The 17,552-nt window shown below is 35.3% G+C and overlaps 1 protein-coding gene across 1 annotated transcript in view; it reads left to right on the forward strand.

Annotated features, from left to right (window-relative positions):
* Nucleotides 1–17,552, forward strand: part of Glys (glycogen [starch] synthase) — an 87,257-nt gene that overhangs the window by 23,380 nt on the left and 46,325 nt on the right. The window contains exons 4-6 of the mRNA XM_090383956.1: nt 1,958–2,152; nt 12,745–12,889; nt 14,951–15,068. Coding sequence (XP_090240082.1) covers nt 1,958–2,152; nt 12,745–12,889; nt 14,951–15,068 — 458 coding nt within the window. The remainder of the gene's footprint in view (nt 1–1,957; nt 2,153–12,744; nt 12,890–14,950; nt 15,069–17,552) is intronic.

A 17,552-nucleotide genomic window follows, 5' to 3' on the forward strand; every position in this document is an offset into this window, starting at 1 on the left:
AATTGCGATGGTGCACTTATAAATAGCAGAGAAGGCATAATTCAAATAGCAGAAGACTACTATAGAGAATTATACAAGGAGCGAGGGAATGATGCCAGTAGTGGGGAAGATGGATCGCAAATTAGTAACACACACAACATACCCGATATTCTTCCTGATGAGGTAGAACATGTATTGAAGAAAATTAAGAATCAGAAAGCCCCGGGGGAAGATGAAGTTACTGTAGAGTTGTTAAAATTGGGAGGAAGAAACATAACACAAAAACTGGCAAGACGCTTCACAAAATGCATTAGAAAAGGTGTGACGCCTAAGGAGTGGAATAATTCAAGCATAGTTTTTCTGCATAAGAAAGGAGATAAATTGGAAATTATAGACCAATTAGCTTGTTATCCCACATCTACAAGTTGTTTACAAGGGTCATTACTAACAGATTAGAAAGAATACTTGATGAGAATCAACCAAAAGAGCAAGCTGGCTTTAGGACAGGATTCTCAACTGGATCACCTTCACATAATATCACAGCTAATGGAGAAAGCAAATGAATATAAAACACCATTATGCCTGGCATTTTGGATTATGAAAAGGCATTTGACTCCATACAGCATAAGGCAATGTTTCGGGAAATGGAAAGACAAGGGATAGATACCCCATATATTATGATTTTGAAGAAAATATATGAGAACGCTACCTCCTTTATTAGACTAGACGAAGACAGTAGCACATTTAAAATTGAGAAAAGAGTTCAACAATATCTCCGAAGTTGTTTACTGCTGCCCTTGAGGAAGCTTTCAGAAGATTAGGCTGGTCGCAGAAAGGAGTCAATGTGAATGGAGAGTACCTAAACCATTTATGATTTGCAGATGACATTGTGGTCATAAGCAAACCATTTATAATTTGCAGATGCCATTGTGGTCATAAGCCACGATCCCAAAGAATTAGAGGACAATCTTAATCGGTTATGCAGAGTTAGTAAGGATTTTGGACTAAAGATGAGTTTGGCTAAAACAAAAGTAATGATGAACAAGTATGCCACAGAAAGGGACATAATGATTGAAGGAGCAGTAATTTAAAAGGTGGAGTCATATACTTATCTGGGACAAGTTATTAGCTGTAATAATGATAAATGGCTGGAAGTCAAGAGAAGAATAAATTTTGGATGGATAGCATTCAGGAAATATAGTCACATGCTGAGGAGCAATATCCCAGTTTGTCTGAAACTTAAAATAATGAACCAATGTATACTCCCCACCGTGACTTATGGAAGTGAAACTTGGGCACTCACCAAAAGAATGGTAGAGAAGCTGAGAACTACACAGCAAAGAATGGAATGAATTATATTGGGAATCAGACTGTTAGATAAGAAGAGAAACACATGGATTAGGCAGCAAACTCAAATAAAGGACATTCTTATCAAAACTAAAGAACAAAAAATGGTCTTGAGCAGGACACATAGCTCGAAGACATGATGACAGATGGACTAAGAAAATAACAGAATGGTACCCAAGAGGAGCTAGAAGAAAACCTGGAAGACAACGATGGAGATGGACAGATGAAATTCATGAGTTTGTGAGTAGTAAATGGATGGCCATTGCACAAATCAGAAGAAACTGGAAAGTTGCTGGAGAGGCCTTCATCCTGAGTGGATATTGAAAATGGCTGATGATGATGTTTAATTTTCAACATAACGTTTTTTTGTTTTTTTTATTCTGCAGCTTGAATCAGTTTATAAATGAAAATATAGGTGATTAACAATAAATTGGTTTGCATTTTAAGAAATTCTTTTAAATAATTTTACAAAAAGTACCTTTATTATTTGAAGATAGGACTTTTTTAAAAACAGGTATACCTATTTCAGTATAGTAAGATTTGATATACTTATTGAGGGTATTAGAGATTCATTTAAGATTATAATTCTAATGATTATAAATATAAAATTTAAGTTATTTTATTTCTTTAGTTTCACAAAGCAGTACAGGAAGAAAGAGAAAGACCATTAGTCGTTGGCCAGTTTCATGAATGGCTAGCTGGTGTGGGACTAATTCTGTGTAGAACACGTCATTTAGATGTTTCAGCTGTGTTTACTACTCATGCTACACTGCTTGGTCGGTATCTCTGTGCAGCAAATGTGGATTTTTATAACAATCTAGACCAGGTATGCTTACTATATATATAGTGAGAGAAAATTTGAACACAAAATAACATAGGATCGGATTAATTAATAATAATATATTATTTCCACTTAAGAATAAGTTATGATTGAATTATGCTAGAGATAAAAATTATATGAAATCATTCTGTATTGCTTAATCTTGATTAATTTTGTTGAACTTATTTTCTTTTAATAATAAGTTAAAGCTAAACATGTTGTGGTTCCCCCCCCCCCCAAAAAAAAAAAAACAACTGTCCAATTCCCTTTAAAACCCTAGATTCTGATCCAGCTCTAGATCCAGCTTTCTCAGTTGCATTCCAGTATGACCCACTGTTAAGTTTGCAAATGTGCTGGTATTAGTAGCAGTAGTAGTGGCATGTGATGCAAGAAAGCAAGTGTATGAGCTTATGCAGCATCAGCCAAAAAAATAAAAAAAATAAAATCATACCATTCCCTCCAAATGCCTGTCCAGTTCCTCCTTAAATTTATTCAACCTATCAACTTCCACAACGACAGATGGAAGTTTGTTCCAGCAATTAACCACCCGCTGGCTAAAGGCAAATTTCCGCACATCTATTCTACATCTGTCTTTTCTTAATTTGAATTTATGCCCCCTTAGGTTTGTAATCTGAACAAGTGGAAGGATCCCATCAGAATTCAGCGTGTTCAACCCCATTCAAGGTTGAGCATGCTGAACATTCATTTGGTGTTCCAAAGTATTGAATCAAACGCAACTTTTTCATATAAACAGCACATATTTTCCTGTCAGTTTACCTTCTTTGACAAGCAGTACATAATAGTTTACTTGAATTATCAGCTCTTTCTGGACTATTCATGTAATCCTTAAATTAAATTAAATGTCTGATTCATCTAACAGGTTCCACTTCAGTAGAAAACACTTTTCTTAAAAAAAAATGAGAGTTACACATTTAGCTTTATTTTTGAACATTTCAGACTTCATAAATTTATTGTTTGTTGTAAGACACATATAAGAAACGTGTTTAGGTGCTAATTAAAATATGCTTTTGGTCAGTTTTACATCTTCAGGAAATTATAGTTTCTAAAATGTTAGTGCCCATAACATTTGTTCCGTTGTCAGTTTAAATCAGTAATGAGCATTTCAAACTAGGCAAATTACATTAAAACTTAGCTTTGATAGTCTTGCTTTTTCTTATTGGTTATAAACCAGAATGAAGTCAATCAGACTAATACTTTTGACTATGTTAACTGTTTTTCAGCTACTTTATTAATTGTATATAAAAGAGTTTAAAAAAGCTTAAAAGTACATTGTTTAAGAGTACGTAATTGTCTTTAAACAATTACTTTTTTAAACTTAAATTAAATAATGTGTAACATAAAACTACTCTCTTCCTTCAACTATTGTGCCATGAGAAAAACAGCATCATAATACACGTTCACTACTGTTAGACTTGCATGCATGTGATGGGTAACAATGCATTTTTTAACAAAAGGTTGAAGGAAGTTTGCTTTATGAAATCAGATAGGCAACATATTTATAATTAACAATAAATGAATATAGTAAATATTACAATATATCTATGTCCAGATGCTAGTCATCAGAGTTCATATGCTCTAATATCAATTTGTATTATCTTGACAAATATATTAAGTTATGTGAAATATAAAAAGACTGCCATAGCTGAGTGGTGAGCGCAAGTGTGGATAGATCCCATCCACCCTGGGTGCCTTTTTTATGTTTATCCTCAACAATTTCTCCTCCAATTTCCTCTCAGTTATTACAAAATCATCTAGCTCATCTCCAGTGTTTACTTCACCTACGACATTCCCCTTCCTGAATAACTCCTCATGTGTGAATGTAGATGCAAAATACTCGTTTAGTTTGTTAGCCACCTGAGCAGGATCCTCAACTGTTGAACCATCAATATCCAGTGGACCAATCTGATTTATCCCTTTCCTTCTTGAGTTTAAATAGGTAAAGATCTCTTTTCTGTTTTTCTTTGCATCCTTTGCCAAGGATTTCTCATAATCTGCCTTTGCCTATCTAATCTTCTTTGTGACTTGGTTACAGACCAGCTTATATCTATTATAGGCTTCCATGTCACCCATTAATTTATATGTAGCCCATGCATTTTTCTTCTCTGCCACATGTCTCATTAGTTCATCTGACATTCATTTAGGCCTAAACCTTGAACAATATTTCTTAGTTAGTATGTAAAGCCTAGTAGCTTCCAAGAATAATTCTTTGAATGCGTCCCATTTTGAATTTGCTGTTGGTAACATTATCAGTTGGTCCCATCGTATAGAATTTAAATACTGTCTCAGACCACCGTAGTCGCCTTTACGAAAGCAAAAACCCTTCCCTTTACCCCTGATGGTAGTTACCTCTTTGAGTAAATCCCACTTCAGCACACTGTGATCATTACCACCTAGTGGTTCCATTATCTGCAGATTCTTAATGCATGAAGAATCACTACTGATAATCAGATCAAGAGTATTACTCCCTCTAGTTGCCTCCCAAACATGCTGATGTAGAAAACAATCATCCAATAAATACACAAAAGCCTTGCTAGTGTGTGAATGACCAACCCACAAATTCCAGTCAATATCTGGGAAATTAAAATACTCCATTATAAGACTGATTTACTGGCCCACTCTATTTCCCTGTCCAGTTTCTTATTATACTTATCGGAGTCATTAGGCCTATAACACACTCCTGCTCTCAATTTTGATCTCCCAATGCCTATGTCACACCAAACTGACTCGACACTGCACTGTCCAGCGATGTCGACTGGTTTCACTTTCTTGGATTTTATGTGTTTCTTAACTAATAGCATAACCCCTCCTCCCTTCCTATCGTGCCTGTCCTTTCTGTACACATTGTACTCCCCAAATTCCAGTTCTACAATCCTTATATCTGTGTGACACCACGTCTCTGATATCCCAACAATATCTGCCTTTGATGTTTTGAGCAATACCTCAAATTCATCAAATTTATTTACCAAACTCCTAGCATTGGTGTACATGCAAGTATACATGCACCTGTTCCTATTCTTAGCTACCCTAACACAACCCATGAGTTTTCTTGTACTGCAATGACTCCCAGCAGTCTCTGAAATACACTGCATCTTGTTTTCCAGGCTGCTGCTCATTCCAATAGAAGCAGTGCAAGAATCACTTTCACCTCTGCCAGTGGCTACTGTTAATCTATTAGTCCTTGTATCCCCCCCCAAGCTAGCAGTTTTCTGACCCACCTAACACTGCCTTGATAGCATCAGCAAATATTCTTGCATCCTTCCTATTTAAGTGTATCCCATCCCTGTAGACGCAGTCTCGCCTGTTAACAAGTATAGACAGGCTGAAAAAAAATTCTACCCCTTGAGTAGAATGCAGCCTTTCCAGGGCCGAATTGATCGATAAGGCTCTCATCACATACTCCCTCCTATCGTGTCTGGGCAGAATTGCAGACACTTTCAAATTCAACGCGAATTCACGGCTTTTTTTCAACAGTGACCTATACTTGTTAAGTAATTCTGCCGGTCTCCTACTCTTAATATCATTAGTGCCAACATGTACAACAATATCACCTTTTATATGTATAAAACAAAACTAAATGATGAGGAACATATTTGACATTAATGTTGGCTAACTATTCAATAACAGCATGAGCAATATATTTATGCTATTCACATATGGTGGCCATCCAATTCTGCTTTGAATTGTTGGGAAGGCAACTTATACCAGTGTTTTCCCATTGACAAACTTCATGAGATCCTATTTTCTGTTATTTCCTGAGATTTTATATTTGTGTACCCTTGTTCTTGTTTCACCTTCCTCATTCATTTGACTCACTCTCTTCTGCGCTTTATACACCTTAATTAGAACTTCTCTAAAATATTTAAGGGCAAAGGCCTCATGCTTCAAGGTAGAATGACTAACATGTAGGTTAGTCATTCTACCTTGCATAAGGTAAAAGCATCATTTTAATGTAGCCATCTACCAAAGTAGTTAAATTGATTAATTAAATTGGCATCGTTTTGTTTATATCTCATATTGTGAATGCCTTCACAATGAGTTTCCATGGTATTGCCACTCGGTTGTCACTATTGCAACACCAGGGTACCTGTCCACCCGCCGAAAAGAAGCCAGCACGCTTTGAAACGATGCTGTTTGGGTGGTGGTATCCGCTGAGAATAAATAACAGTAGTCTTCTCCACTGGTGAAGTGTTATTTATTCGAGGTAGTACAATACCATGACAACTCGTTGTGAAGGCAGTCACAATATAAGATATAACCAAAACGATGCCAATTTAATTAATTAATTTATTTAACTGCTTTGGTAGATGGCTACGTTAAAATGATGCTTTTGCACTAACATACATACAAAGGGTACTAGGAAAGTTTTGCAATATGACGCAACAATGAATCACAGGAAGCTGCTTGTTGCTGCATGTTGAGACATGTTCATACGTGCATAGTAGCCACCGCGCCAAGTCGATGGGCTCAGTTTTTCATTAGTAGTGAGAGTGTAAAGTGCTTGCGATGGCATCGTGGTCACGAAATGAGATAAGGACAGTTTTGCGGTATAATTTCGTGCGTGGTTTAACCATAGACCAGTGCTTAGAAGAAATGACTCTTGCACTAGATGATGATTGTCCACATCGTACAACGATATTCAGGTGGTATAGAGAATTCCAAAGGGGAAATTTCATTCTGGAGGATTCTGAGAGGCCAGGAAGGCCACGAACGTCAGTTATGGAGGAAAACGTTACTGCTGTGAGGAAAGTGCTTGACGAAAACAGGCGAGTGACCTACCAACAGATAGAGGATACTTTGGGCCTAAATGCACCAGCAATTCGTTCGATTCTGCAAGATCATTTGCATGTGAAGAAACTTTGTTCTCTCTGGGTGCCACATCAACTGACTGAAGAGCAGATGACACGACGTGTGACTTGGTGCCGGGAGATGTTAAAAAAGTTTGATAAGGGACAATCTCGGTATGTGAACAACATCGTGACAGGTGACGAGACTTGGCTGTACTATTACGATCTGCCGACCAAGGCTCAAAACAAAGTTTGGGTCTTTGATGATGATGACACACCCTTAATTGTCAGAAAATCCCGATCTGTAAAGAAGAAAATGATAGCTGTATTTTTCAAATTGAGTGGAATTGTGGAACGTATCGTTTTGGACACGCAGAAGACAGTCACAGCTAAGTGGTATACTGAACAATGCCTGCCTAAAGTCATTGGATCTATGAAGAACCTGCGGCCAAAGTCAAGAATGGACACCTGGTACCTCCATCACGAAAATGCTCCAGCTCACCGCGCCAAAGCCTGCACCGAATATTTGACCACGACAGGACTGAAACTTCTCGAGCACCCTCCCCACAGACCAGACCTTGCTCCCTGCGACTTTGCACTGTTCCAGCATGTGAAAATGAAGCTAAAAGGGAGGCGGTTTTCCAGTGATGAGGACCTTCTACGGGCTTGGGACAACGAGTGTGCTTTACTCCCTAGTTAAACTTGGCAGAACTGGTTTAAAGATTGGTTTCGGAGGATGGAGAGGTGTATTGAATGTAGAGGAAATTACTTTGAAAAAATTAAATAAACAAAGCTGTATTGCAAAACTTTCCTAGTACCCTTTGTATTAGAAATTTTCTTAAATTTCTAGTTGTCAAGTTTTGTAGACTACACAGTGACTAAGCTATGTGTGTGTGCATTAACTTGCCCTGTTAACTAATCTGGTAACCCTTCTTTGAATCCTCTCCAGAAGTTCTATGTTGTTTTCAAGTGTGGTCTCCAGACCTGAATACAGTATTCCAATTGCAATCTAACCACACCATCTTGTATAGAGGAACCACACTGGCTAATATTGTGCAGCCAGTGATCACTGTCATAGGTGCCAAGGCTCTGCCACATCTCCCTTATTCACCGGAGTTAGCCTCGTGTGATTTCTTCCTGTTTCCATATCTAAAGAAAGCTCTGAAAGGCAAGCGTTTTGTTTCCAACAACAATGCTTGCAGAGCCACAACTCAAGCACTTCGCAGTCTTTTTAAAAATGGCTTGTAAGTAGCATTTAATGCGTGGGTACAGTGTTGGTGAAAGTGTGTAAAGTTCAAGGGAGAGTATTTTGAGAAGGAGAAATCGACAGAAGATTCAGATTGTGACAATTAAGATAAGATCTTGCACCAGTCTGTGAATTAAATGTCCCATTATCACCCCTTGTAACTTTGTAATCACATTTGTTGTATTATCATTGCAGGTAAAAAGATTTTAATGGAGGATAGTTTTTAAATGTGGTCTTAGTGGGTTTAGAGAAAAAGATCTTTTCAAAGTAAAGGTAAAAAAAAACATTGCAGTAAATTTCTACTGCATGTGATCTTCAAATGGTTAAATATCACTTCTCTTTTATTCAGTTTAATGTGTTATTTTCTTCCTCTTATATCTTATTGTGCTGGCCATGGTCTAGTGCAGGGGTGGGCAACAGTCGGCCCGCGGGCCACATCTGGCCCGCAACGATGTTGAATCCGGCCCCCTCGGTAAATGCATAAATGTAGAAAATCCATACCTGACTACACTCGCCGTAAACGTTCGGCTTAATTTGGTTCAATCGGGAATCGCGGCCAGTACAACAGTAACCAAGTGATTCTACGCAGCGTCAAAGAGTTATTTCCTAATTATTATTGTAGCGTCGATCGAACGAAGTTCCTTTGGGTTTGACTTCTTATTGAAAAAAATAATATTGGTGCGAGATATTTTATGTTTTATGCCTTTTCTAATTATTACAATTTTTAATTTAATATAATTTATAGCCCATAAAATGAGCCAATTAAAAAAAAAAAGAAAAATTGATGCCGAATGCTGCATTTTCAATGATAATTGGACATTCAGATATTTTTTTTAAAAATACATTAATAATTTGGTAATTCAAGTAATATAATATTTTTTAGGTTCTGATTTTTTTTATTAACTCGTTCAATTTATTCCGGCCCGCATCATGATGCGAAAATTTCATTCAACCCGCATCATGATACGAAAATTTCATTCGGCCCGCTGACGAAAAAAGTTGCCCACCCCTGGTCTAGTGGGTAGTGTGTGTGGCCAGAAATAAGGAGGTTGCAGGTTCAAGCCTGTATATTGCCACAAAAAATGCACAGCCTGTTGTGAACTATGATGCTGAAAAATTTGGCTGCCCTTAATATCAGGGCTGTTCAATAAAGATTGATCATAATTTCTTTTTTCACAGTATACCTTTATTAATCATCCATATTTTGATAGGCCTTTCAAAATGATCCCCATTTGATGAAATGATCTTACTCCAACATTTCTGCTATTCTTCAAAAGCCTGGTGGAAGTCATTTTTTGATATGTGTTTGAGAATTGCCTCTTTCTTTACAACTCATTCTGATGACTGGAAATGGTTTTTGTGCCGCTCCTTCTTTAACGTAATAAATAAAAAAAAAATTCTCAGGGTGCAAGGTCAGGGTTGTACGACAGATGAGGAACATATTTGACATTATTGCTGGCTAACTACTCAATAACAACATGAGCGATGTGAGGTCTCACATTGTCGTGGTGCACCATCCACCCACCTGTGTGCAGTTTAGGTCATTTGTAACAAATGTGGTCTCGCAAAGTGTGCTCCTGTCAGACGCAACTTACAGTCAGTCATTTCCTGGTTGATTGTCCCTTGCATTCAACCATCCGGTCAAACACTTTTCAGTCTCTCTCTAAATTGAATATATCACCTGATTTATCTCGCATCTTAGGAAATGAAGCAAATATTGAAGAACTTTTATTATATCTAAAACATATTGGTTTGTACAGAAGTATATAATTTAATCTCTCTAGCAATACGTTTTTTGTAAATTAACGATTAGGAGACACAATTTGGCCGTAGTAGCCCTTGTGTCGTTAAACCGAACAACAACAACAACAACAACAGCAAAGTGTGCAATACACTTCAGTAGTAAGATCCTGTAACAGTCATATGACATAGCACAATATGCTGGTAAACCATTCTTTGAAAGTCAAAAAAAAAAGTTGACCATAACCCTTCCTGCAGAAGCCACAACTTCTACTTTTTTCAATGTTGCAAATGATGTAGACTTCCAAACAGAGCTTTGTTGCTTACTGTTTGGATCAAAATGATGAAGATATGTCTCCTCTACTGTTATTACCTTGTGCAGAACCTCGCCATCTTCAGTAATCATCCATTGCAACTATTGATAAACCTCCATGCAAACTTGCTGTTGCTTTGGTGTGAGTAGTCTTTGGAACCCAGTATGCACATGGTCATTGAGAATACCATGCATATTTCCTACTGTTTTCTCAACATCTGCCAGTTGCCTTAATGTTACATGATGATCTTTCTTGATTATAAAAGCAGTTTTTATGGTTTTTGTGGTGAAGCAGTGGTTGGAGCTCCAGGACTGATGATTTTTGTGATTGAATCACATCCATCTCTAAACATTCTAAACCACCTGCGAACTGTGCCATATGGAAGTGTAGATTCACCATAAGCCTCTTATAACATTTCATGCTTCACTAATGCTTTCTTGAGATGGAAACAAAATTTGAGAGCAGCACTGTTCTTTTTGTGTCACATCTATTTTAAATATGGGATACTGAACAGGCATAAACTTGAACGCCTGCCAAGGTTGCACCTTGTGCACAAGTGAGTTTGTGCAGTTGCTATGTGATGCAGCTTGATTTGTCTTAGATTCCACAGTTCAGCTAGAAATAGCAAGCAGTATGATTGTTCATGAAAAATGATGATTATTCTTTATTGAGTATGCCTTGTCTGCAGTCACAATGAATATATAAACTCTGGTTTCCAATCATCTAGAGCAGTGGTTCCCAAACTGTGTTCTTCTGATTTCAGGGGATCCGTGGATAATTTCTGTAATGGCTACTTTGGATTTTACTTATTTTTTTAAACAAAATCTACATATCATTACAAACTGAATGTCGCACCTGACATAAGAATTTAGTTGTCTACAATCACTCCCAACTTTAAAGGACTTTGTGGGACGAAAAAACACCATTCTTCATATTAGTAGCCTATGAGGTACTAGTGTGAAGTACCTCATAGAAACAAATATGCAAACCTTATATTTGTTTATAATCATATATGTGCTGTCCCAGCAGAATGCATCTGGATGGATTCTGCTGGTAGAAGCTATGGTTGTGATAACACCCTTTGGGAAAACAAATGTTTACACGAAATCCAATCTACAGTTTTGTGTTTGTAATACACCAGTATAAGATAGCTGTAAAACTTAATTTCTTCTTCATTTGTCCTTCTGTAAAATGGTACAGAGGAAGAGGAGGAGGTTTCATGAGGTAGCGATGATATAGAATATTACAGTTCAAAGGTATCCACATTTGTTTTGCTTTTTTAGGTTGAAGATATCTGTTGAAGAGTTTTGATTCCCAAACTGTGCTCTGTGGATCCCAAGGGATCTGCGAACAGTTCCCAGGGGATCTGTGGATAATTTCTGCTGTGGCTACTTTGAATTTTACTTATTTTTTGAAACAAAATCTAAATATCATTACTTGACATGAGAATTCAGTTGTCTACAATCACTCCCAATTTTAGAAGGACTTTATGAAACAAAAAAAAACATTCTTCACATTAGTAGCCTATGAGGTAAAATTGATTGTATACTCTAATAGTGATAGTTTATTATTCAGTTATGTTTTGTGTCAATCTGAAAAAGGTAGATTGTAAACATATAATGAATTAGTTCTGAGAGGTAAATTTTTAATTTTGGATACCTATCATCTGGACACCCCATATTTAAGTGAGCTAGGATGTGAGGATTTGTGGTTATTTTTTGAAGGCCAAAAAGGGTCCACAAGCAAAAAAAAATTGAGTAACACTGGTCTAGAGAATAAACATAAATTTTCTTTTTTGAGGACTTCTTCTATCTCATTTTATCATTATAGTTTTTACTCTGTTGAATTTGTTTATTCTAAATGCATTCTTTATAGAAACTAATTATTTAGATCTTTTTAGATCTAATTATTTAGAATCGCAGTTTATTGCATTCTTAGTTTCATGGATTAGTCTACCTTAGGATGACTTGATTTATGTTAGGCCTCCTGATAATAATACCTTATATATTCTTGCATTAGTTAGTTAGTTTTCTGAATATCCACAGTTTTTTAGAATTCTTTGGTGGTCACAATTTTCAGACTTCTTTCATGAATGAATTACTGTGATGGATCTGTTTCCCAGTGGTCTTTTAAATATCCACGAGGTTCCTTCAGATATACTCCCCTCCTTTCTTTTATTAATGCCTTTGATTTCCTTAGATAATTATAAAATCACAATAATCAAGAATCACTTATATTTATTTTATATTTGTTTCTTTAATCCAAAAATCAAGTTTTTATTTATGTCTGGTAAATGCCATGTAGTAGATATCCAAGAAGGTATCAGAATATCTAGTAATCATGTTTTATAATAATTTTATTCTACAGTATGGTATTTATTAAACAAAAGTAATTAGTAACTTTGGTTCAGATAGGTTAATTTTCATCCTAATTTGGCTCTTCAGAAATGGCTGGTCTTTATATATATATATATTTTAATGTTGCTAATTTCAGTTTAATTTAGATAAGGAGGCTGGAGATCGAGGAATATATCATCGCTATTGCATGGAAAGGGCAGCAGCTCACAGCGCTCACATTTTCACCACTGTATCAGAGATTACATCTTTTGAAGCTGAGCACCTACTGAAGCGCAGGCCTGGTTGGTTGGTTTTCATTCTTTAACTTTCTGTATGGTATTTGTAAATTTTCTTAGATATTTTGTATTATTTTTATTACATTTTATTTATTATTTGCTTCATAATTAATGCAGTTTTTATTTACCTGTTATGGTTGTCTTATTCCTGTTGCTGTTAACATAGTAATGATTATCATTATTGTGCTTAATGGTTAGCCTATATTGATCACCCATTGATGGTCTTGAATCTTTTTATAAAATTAGTGGTCATATTCAGTCTCAAAATTAGAAAATTACACTGTATAACAATTATTTTATCCTTCAGACAGTTGTAGAAGACTCCAGTCTATTTTCATGCTAATTGCAAAAATGAAAATAAATTTTCTATTGTTTCTTTTTTTTTTTTTTTGCAAAATTATATGTATACTTCTTTGCAAAGCCATGAAAATGTTTGACATCACAACACTGATGAAAACAATGTCACATGACTCAGTTATTGGTCCAAACAATGCTACTTGTACATAGCCAGCTGTTCTGTGGCGTGTCATGTGCCACCTAATCATTTTTGTTTTAATTACTCCTTTGTAAAAATATATAACTGCTAGAATAGTACTCAAAGCCAGACAATTATTAGTATATATGTGGAGAATTTACATTGAAATCTCTGATACAAATATTTATTCCATTAATTAAGAAGGTACATGACTTACATTTGGCATTTGAAGTAGGCAGTTGGGTGACACACACACACAAGGGGACATAAATTTAAATTGGAAAAGGAGATATGTGAAAATTTGTTTTCAGCTAAAGAGTAATTGATTGTTGGAACAAATTCCTATCTGGTGAATCAGTAGAGGAATTAGTTAAAGTGTCTACGTATTTAACTTCCTCCTGACCATAAAGTTTGTTGGATTAGAAATATGAAATTAAAATAAGTGGAACTAAAAGCATGAAAATTAAAAGAACTTAAAAGAAACTCCAATACCTTTGAAAAAAAGTGCACTTTTCTACAGAAGTTCATTTTTGTTGAAAAAAAATAGTTAAAACACCAAAACAACATCGAAAGCCAAGAGTATCTTAACAGTGGACTTTCACGAGCAATCTTTAGTTAATCCAAATGTCACAAAGTGCACTATAACATTGAGGACAACACTGAATGATGAATTTTGCTGAATTTAATTAATGGCCGATGGTTCATGTGCTTGTAACTCTGGATTTCAATTTTACTAGAATTTGAGGTGACTCAACTAAAGGGAGGCATGTTGTCTCAGCTCTATCCTTTACTACAAACTATCTTAATTGTAACTTCTATCTGATGTTGTGGAAGTAGAAAAAGGATTTTTTTTTTTTTACTCATTTCTTTAAATTTAAAGGATTGGACAGACTGTTAGAAGGATGGACAAATGAAGTGGGTAATTTTTTTTTTTTTTTTTTTTTAAGCATACTAAGCTGCAATTCTTAGCTGTCTTTTCAAGAACCCAGCCACACTAGGTTCTTGAGAAGATGGTTAAGAGGTTCTCATTTATCAGTATCATTTGCCATCCTGACAGTATGGAGGGTACAAAAAGATTATTTTGCTCAACATTACTTCTGTTTGACAGCTAGAAATCTGCCAGTACTTTAGTTGCCAAAAGTATGGACTTAGATGAAGAAAACTCTGGCAAGGATCAACGATAGCAGCACTTCATGTTAGCTTCTCAGGCAGGATTGAATAATCTTATTAGAAACCTGAATCACTCAAAAAGAAAAAATTCTGTTATGAATACCAAGATTTCTTCATTTTCTTAGCAGTATACATGGTCTGATCAACTAACAATAACAAAATTAACTTCTTTTTTTTTTTTTAAGACATTTTGTAAATTTGCCATAATGCCACAGAAGTTAGAAGCTTTGCAGAAGTTAGCCTCCTAACTGATCAAATTAATTAAAAATACAAAAGCTTTCTTTGCTAAAATAGTAAACAATTCCTACAGAATTGCTGGCAGTTTCCTGCCATTCTGTGGAAAAATTTTATTATGTACTAAATATGTCTTTTATTGTGTACTAAATATGCAATTTTAATGCACATTAATGTTTCATTTACAGACATTATAACTCCAAATGGCTTGAATGTGAAAAAGTTCAGTGCTATTCATGAATTCCAGAATCTTCATGCAATAGCAAAAGAAAAAATACATGATTTTGTTCGTGGCCACTTTTATGGGTAAGTTATTTATTTTCAAGAATATAAGTTTAAAACAAACTATTTCTACATTATCCATACTGTCTCATTATATTATTATTGTATATCATTAGGTTTTTTGTTTGTTTACAATTGGAAACTGTTGCATATGTGTTAAATATTTTGCACGTGATATGATTTTTTTGTAGTACCATTAAAAATCAATTTATTAGATATACGACTATATCACTAGTTTAAGAGGTAAATAACCGCTTATAAATAGAAAGGTCAATAGTATTTTAATATTTTGCCTTATCGCATTAAGGCTTATGTTATGCATTTCATTTGTCCTTTGTGATTGGACAAAGCAGTTTCTTTGAAACTGTGCTGCCCATTTAAAGTTTTTAATTCAATTATTCTAGATTAGCTGTAATCCAGGAATCTTTCTAGATGTCTTCACAATGTTTAGCTGAGGTGAGTTTAGGAAAATATTAAGCTTTGCTATAAATATATTCAATAAATTTTAAACAAACAGTAGGACTTTTTTACAAAATATCTTCATTTTATGTAGTCACGGTTAAATTGGGTTTGTTCACTTAAAAATAAATATCATTTTGGGATAGAAATGCATTACATTTATATAAAAATAAACATGTTCAAACTATTTTTGTTTTGTTGCGGGTAGTAAGTTAACATAAAATAAATATGCTTACAAGTTAGTACAAATGCATCAGATCTGCTCGCAGCTAACTACTAAATATTTATAAAATTGGCATCATTATGTATATCTCATATTATCAATACTTTCACGAGGTGCTATGATATTGCACTACCTCGAATAAGTAACTCTTCACCATAGGAGAAGACTATTGTTACTTATTCTTAGCGGATGCCACCACCCAGATTGCACCATTTTGGAGTTGATTGGCTCCTCTTCGGTGGGTGGGCACCAGGGTGCCTGCCTGCCCTGGTACCCACCCACCTACCCTTGCTAAATAAATAATAAATTTCCTTTTATACAGTAGACTTTCAGAATAACGGCACCTTTGGGGATTCAAGGTGCCGTTATTTCAATTTTTCCATTATCTAGAATTTTAAATATTTATTTTATTTTAAATTTTAAAAATTTTATTTTAAATATATTTAATGCAAAAATAATGAGGATAAAAAAGAAATAGAGAGATTAAGAATGCAGTTTTATTAACTGCACATAAAAAAATGTAAACATGTTGATGATCCAATGTTATACTCTGCCATTAATACACTCCTATTTACGCCCATTCTATTTTCTATTTTTAAATCAAGTTTGTCACTAAGCTTTAATGTTGTTCTTCTTTTCTTCTCTGTATGAGGTTTATTAACATTAGGAGCCATAGTGAGGGGTTTTTAGTTTAAAATAAGTGTAAAGCAGCATATAATCTGTGATATCAGTACAGAATTACTTTCAAAACGGAGGCGCCTCCGTAGCCAGGTGGGAAGGAGCAGCAGTGCATAGCACACGCTTCTTGATTGGACCGGGGTTCAAGCCCGTCACCACCAAATACGGAGGATGCGGAAAGGTCAGGGAATGACCACCGCATATCCCAGAGCAAAATGGCCTTAGTTGCCAATGCTCCTAAAAAACAAAAATAACAATAACTTTCAAAACGGCAAACTTAAACAAATACAGTAATCATGTGACTTGCTGAGTTTTTTTTTTTTTTTTTCGGCACAGATCTCAATGTGCTGTTATTTTGACAGTACTGTACTAGGCCTCGGTGGTCGGGAGCAGGAGTACAGTAACATGCACTCTTTGAGTAGACTGGGATTCAAACCCCTGACTGCTAAATATGGTTGATCTTGATCTGCCAGTCCGCACTGGACTAGCATGGCAGATTATGGTCCATTCCGTCAACTTGACTTGTTAAAGAGGCCTACATCCTGCAGTGGATTGACAATGGCTACAGATTTATTTTATTTATACTAGGTATAGTTATGCCAACCAGAAGAGCTGACAACTTTATTTTAACTGCTTATGGCAAGTAAACACTAGCATCACAGTTACTAGTATGCTACTGTTCGTTTTTTTTTTTTTTTTTTTTTTGTTAGTAATCCATCAATAATACATATCAGTGTTTGTGTGTGCTGTGCCAGGACTTTAATCAGCCCCTTAGTTAACATACTTTGCATTGGTTTCTCAGATTGCATTGCCATCATCATGAATTTTTTTGGTATTTCACTACAAATAAACAGCATTTCCCTTATGAAAGATATAATTTTCATTTATTCATAATACAGATTATCACACTGGCAGCTTTTTTGTTCGGTGCTATTTCAAAGTGAAATACTATGTCATTTTGCTTTTTAATTTTAATACAGCTGCTAATACTACCCTTTGTGTTAATAATGGCATCTACAGGCAAAAGAAACCACAATGTGCTGCCAATAGAAGTTTTTTAGTAGCAGTAAAATTTAATATAATTAATTTAATAGCAGTATCTCCATAGAAGATACAGGATGAGAGACCTCGTCTTGAAAAAAAGACAG

This window comes from Mastigoproctus giganteus, chromosome 10 (assembly GCF_048544385.1).
Source record: "Mastigoproctus giganteus isolate SK-2022 chromosome 10, ASM4854438v1, whole genome shotgun sequence".
Taxonomy (NCBI): Eukaryota; Metazoa; Arthropoda; class Arachnida; order Uropygi; family Thelyphonidae; genus Mastigoproctus; species Mastigoproctus giganteus.